The sequence below is a fragment of the Pongo abelii genome, chromosome 1 (assembly GCF_028885655.2).
Source record: "Pongo abelii isolate AG06213 chromosome 1, NHGRI_mPonAbe1-v2.0_pri, whole genome shotgun sequence".
NCBI classification, from domain to species: domain Eukaryota; kingdom Metazoa; phylum Chordata; class Mammalia; order Primates; family Hominidae; genus Pongo; species Pongo abelii.
The window spans coordinates 122,129,413-122,134,680 of NC_071985.2; the positions used below are offsets into that span (position 1 = coordinate 122,129,413).

At 57.3% G+C, this 5,268-nt stretch overlaps 1 protein-coding gene across 2 annotated transcripts; it reads left to right on the top strand.

The window, feature by feature from the left end:
- Window positions 1–642: 642 nt before the first annotated feature.
- KCNA2 (potassium voltage-gated channel subfamily A member 2) lies at window positions 643–4,905 on the top strand. Of its 2 annotated transcripts, none has more exons than XM_054529784.1 (3): window positions 643–814; window positions 2,336–2,667; window positions 3,113–4,905. In XM_054529784.1, the coding sequence occupies exon 3, from the start codon at window positions 3,276–3,278 to the stop codon at window positions 4,773–4,775; it is 1,500 nt and encodes a 499-aa protein (XP_054385759.1). In that variant the 5' UTR covers window positions 643–814; window positions 2,336–2,667; window positions 3,113–3,275; the 3' UTR covers window positions 4,776–4,905. The 2 variants fall into 2 exon arrangements, with proteins under 2 accessions (XP_054385759.1, XP_002810508.1); XM_002810462.5 differs by lacking the exon at window positions 643–814 and adding an exon at window positions 1,463–1,829.
- Window positions 4,906–5,268: the final 363 nt, after the last annotated feature.

The following is a 5,268-nucleotide window of genomic DNA, read 5'->3' on the forward strand; positions in this document are numbered from 1 at the left end:
GCCTTCTCTGCCCAGGCCCTGGGGGAGGGAGTCGGGGAGTGGAGAGGGCCAGCCCTGCAGTGCTGCCTGTTCCTGCGGCTCCTCTCGGTGGGGGCGAACACAGCAGAAGAGTTTCTGCTACACTGCGGACCGCACCTGCTGCATTTCCCTGCAAAGCCAAATCTTTGCTGGGTAACAGGGAGGTGGGAAGCCGATCTGGAGAAGGGGTCGCGCTGGCGGGAGAAAGAGGTCTGCAGATCCTGTCTGGCGGCACCACAATAATAGCAACACGTCTCCCGCGGGGCTGGATCCCGCCGTGGGCCTGGGATAGCTGCTATTATCTCCTCCTTGCCTACTTCATTACGTTGGCAGGAGCCTCTCACCAGCGCCCCTCAACTTCTGCCCTCCCCCATCTCCCCGGCCCGGCAGCACCCAGCTGAGCTCTCCTGGAGGTTCTGGTCAGTAAGCCGGGCTCTGCCAAAGAATGTTTTCCTCGCGGGGCGGGGGCTGAGGCCCGGGGACCCAACGAGGTGACGAGCTCGGTGGCGGCGGCGGGCAGCTTGCCGCCCCGGCCCCGGCCCCGGCCCCCGCCGGCCCCTTTAATTCGAGTTCGCCGTCGAGCCAGGTGCGGCGCTGCGTGGCGCGGTGCCGCTGCGGGCGGCGGCCGGGAGCTCCTTACGCGCCGCCCGCGGGACTGCAGAGCCGGCTCCCGGCTGGCCGCCCGCACCCTGCCGCCGCCCGCACCCTGCCGCCGCCCGCCGCCGCCCGCTGCCGGGGTTCTGGCGGCGCTGGCCGTAACCCAGGAACATGGAGGCCCCGGTGCCCATCCGGAAGGGTAAATCCGTGTCGGGGCGTTGCGCGGCGCATGCTGCCTTCCCTGCCCGGCTGCGGCGCCCGGAGGGGCTTCGGGGCACCCGGCGGCGCAGCCTGCAGCGCAGCAGGCTCGAGCTGAGTCCGCGGCGGCAAGCCCTTGCCGACCACTGCCGTCTGCTCGGCAGGTCCCAGACCCGGGAGATCAAGGGGAACTTGCACCCTGCTCAAGAAGAGTGCACAGAATGGGCTCGGGACCCTCTGGGGTTTGCGTGGCGCGGGGCGGAGGGCACGGAGAGGAGCTGGTGGGTGGTGGGAAGTGCAGCTGGCAGCATAACCATGTCTGGTAAATAGCGCGGGACCTGAACCACTTGGGACGGCCGGGCTGCATTCGCCTCTTCGGCACAGAATAACAAACAGCTTTGCTGCAGAGAGGGCTTTCCCCTTCGCTGGAGCCGTGGGCTGCCGCCGAGCCCCCGCGCTTAAAAGGAAGCTGAGATCTGGGGCAGCAGCCTGGCGCAGGCTACTCCCCACCCCCAGAGATCAGGTTCCGGGATTTTGGGGTGGAGACTGAGCCTCGGCTGTACCTCGGCTGGACCCCGGGGGCTTAAGAGCTGAGCTGCGCTCGGGCCCACAGCAGGAGCCGACCGCGCGGGCAGGAGGGGGTTAAGGTGGCGCTAACGGCCGCGGCCAGCGGGAGGGTCTGGTCCTCTGCGCGGAGGCGAGCGCTGAGCGCGCCGGACGGAATCCCGGCCGGAGCCCGGGGCGATGGGGAGAGGGCCCAGACCCCTCCCCGCCTTGGGGCCGGCGGGATTGTGTCGGCAGGGGGCCAGTCCGGAAGCCGGCTTCCTCCAGGTTCCCCCTCTCGCTGCTGCCAAGCCGCCTCGAAGCTAGGCAGGCTTAGCGTTTGTTCTGTGCTCCCTGCCGAGGAGATGTGAGGGATTTTCTCTTGGGGGAGAAATCAGTGGTCGAGCGCCTGCCCAGCTCAAATGCCACCCGGCTCAGAGGGAGGCCTGCGGCCCAGGGATCCCGGAGGGAGAGTAAGTTCATCCAGCTTTCGTACAGTGGCGACTTTGTTGTGTGGGGTCTCCCTAGATGCGCTCTGAAGGAGTCTGTGTGTGCTGGGGGTGGGGTGCTTCTTTTCCAGGACTGGCTGAGGTCAGAGCTTGTAGACAGGCTGCAGTGAGCTAAGCCCTCCTCTTGGGAGCTGCTGTGTCCTGACATGTGGGGGTAGGAGTGCTTCTTCCAGAGTCCTTTCTGAGAGCAGCTGGGGACTAGGGACCTGGATCAACCCAGGGAGGCCCCTGGAGAAGGCAGGCCCAGCTAAGCCTGAGTCTTGCTCCCTGGGAGAAAGTGCTTCAAGCTGATGGGAAGCCTGCCCAGAAGAGGCAGGGAGGCTGAGGGATAGTCCTCAGGCCTGGCATCAGAATGGAGGCTGGGCATGGGGGCTTGTCACCTTCCATGAGGGAGGCTGCTAGACCCTCCTAAATCTTGGCACCAGCTGGTTCAAATGCCCTGGTTCCACCTTGCTGCTGTTTTTTTCCAGGCAACGTCACACCTCCTGAGGACAGCCAGGACTCCGGCTTTTGCTGAGCTTTGCATCTTGCCTCCTTCCTTCAAAAGGCTCCAGGCCCATGCTCGGCTGTCTTCAAGTCCCGCATGCCCCTGGCCAGGCACCTCACCGCCCCTCCAGCCCAGCCCAGTCCTAGAGCTCACCTCCAGGACCCAGAGTCTGCCCTCCTGCCCAGAATGACTCACCATTATTTCTAGCTTGAGTGAGAAGACGTGATGAGGAGTTGGGCTGCCTGTTTGTGCATCTAAGATTCCTGCAGCATCTGATCAGCTCTGCAAGGAAGAGAGCTTCAGGTCTCTGGTCAGGTAAATCAATCTATCATTTAATAACAGACTTGTGTAGAATCACTGGGGTGGAGGCCAATGAGAAAGACCCAGGCCCAAGATCCCCGACCACGAATACCTCCCTGGGTATGAGTATCTGAGACATTAGTGCAGCACCTGGGAGAGGGTCCACTTTTAACCTATTAGCATGGGGTTATGCTCCATGAAGCCTGTGTGGTACAAGCGGGCATGTACCAGCCACCTTCCCCTGGTGCAGGGCATTCCAGAGGTTCCTGGAGAGATTGCTACCAGCTCCCCCTGATCCCCAGACAAGTTACAAGGTGAAAGTAAATTTTGCTTTGTCGTTGTGGTGGTGGTGATCATGTGTCTGAACTCTTGGCTGAGAGATGGGAGACAAAAAGTGGCAACCCAGGTCGGGCTGCCAATGCTGAGTAGCCTCATGTCAATAACTGCCTCTGTCTTTCAGCCAAGCGAGGCTGTCTCTCCAGCTCTCAGAGAGCTCTCGGGGCTCTCCTGCAGGAGACCAGGCCAATGCTCCTGTGCTTCCTGGGGCCGGTAGCAGCACTCTGAGCTCCCTGCCACCAGGCAGCTGAAAGGCATAGCGTGAGGTGCTTCTCTCAGTCCCAATTATGACAGTGGCCACCGGAGACCCAGCAGACGAGGCTGCTGCCCTCCCTGGGCACCCACAGGACACCTATGACCCAGAGGCAGACCACGAGTGCTGTGAGAGGGTGGTGATCAACATCTCAGGGCTGCGGTTTGAGACCCAGCTAAAGACCTTAGCCCAGTTTCCAGAGACCCTCTTAGGGGACCCAAAGAAACGAATGAGGTACTTTGACCCCCTCCGAAATGAGTACTTTTTCGATCGGAACCGCCCTAGCTTTGATGCCATTTTGTACTACTACCAGTCGGGGGGCCGATTGAGGCGGCCTGTGAATGTGCCCCTAGATATATTCTCTGAAGAAATTCGGTTTTATGAGCTGGGAGAAGAAGCGATGGAGATGTTTCGGGAAGATGAAGGCTACATCAAGGAGGAAGAGCGTCCTCTGCCTGAAAATGAGTTTCAGAGACAAGTGTGGCTTCTCTTTGAATACCCAGAGAGCTCAGGGCCTGCCAGGATTATAGCTATTGTGTCTGTCATGGTGATTCTGATCTCAATTGTCAGCTTCTGTCTGGAAACATTGCCCATCTTCCGGGATGAGAATGAAGACATGCATGGTAGTGGGGTGACCTTCCACACCTATTCCAACAGCACCATCGGGTACCAGCAGTCCACTTCCTTCACAGACCCTTTCTTCATTGTAGAGACACTCTGCATCATCTGGTTCTCCTTTGAATTCTTGGTGAGGTTCTTTGCCTGTCCCAGCAAAGCCGGCTTCTTCACCAACATCATGAACATCATTGACATTGTGGCCATCATCCCCTACTTCATCACCCTGGGGACAGAGTTGGCTGAGAAGCCAGAGGACGCTCAGCAAGGCCAGCAGGCCATGTCACTGGCCATCCTCCGTGTCATCCGGTTGGTAAGAGTCTTTAGGATTTTCAAGTTGTCCAGACACTCCAAAGGTCTCCAGATTCTAGGTCAGACCCTCAAAGCCAGCATGAGAGAATTGGGCCTCCTGATATTCTTTCTCTTCATAGGGGTCATCCTTTTCTCTAGTGCTGTGTATTTTGCAGAGGCCGATGAGCGAGAGTCCCAGTTCCCCAGCATCCCAGATGCCTTCTGGTGGGCAGTCGTCTCCATGACAACTGTAGGCTATGGAGACATGGTTCCGACTACCATTGGGGGAAAGATAGTGGGTTCCCTATGTGCGATTGCAGGTGTGTTAACTATTGCCTTACCGGTCCCTGTCATTGTGTCCAATTTCAACTACTTCTACCACCGGGAGACAGAGGGAGAGGAACAGGCCCAATACTTGCAAGTGACAAGCTGTCCAAAGATCCCATCCTCCCCTGACCTAAAGAAAAGTAGAAGTGCCTCTACCATTAGTAAGTCTGATTACATGGAGATCCAGGAGGGGGTAAATAACAGTAATGAGGACTTTAGAGAGGAAAACTTGAAAACAGCCAACTGTACCTTGGCTAACACAAACTATGTGAATATTACCAAAATGTTAACTGATGTCTGATTGAAACCTATTACCATACTCACAGCTCAATGGAACTAATGCAGATGTTGCGTAATAGCCTGCATTATAGTCAGTGTGTTCTACAGTGTGTATCTGGTTCTGCATGGAAAGCAATAGTTGTGCAAGTGACTTTTGATCTTTTGACTTTTGATTTAGAACATGGAATATCTATCATGGCTTTCATGCACATCCTCATCACCGGCTTATGAATTTCCAAAGACGGGAGTCACCTATCAAGCTAGGATTTCAGATAGACACGTTGAGGCCACTTCATATCCAATACACAGTGCACCATATCAGTGCCATCATTGCTTCCTAATGAAATGCACACAACATCCAGGAGATGCACTCCCCTCCCCGCCATCCCACCACCTCATTTGAGCCCACCTGCCCTTTCACAGAGGAACACAATCATGGCTTAGCTTTAAATAGCTGGTGTTTGTTCAAAAGGTCATACTCATTTTTGCATTGAAAAGAACACACAGTCCTGTGT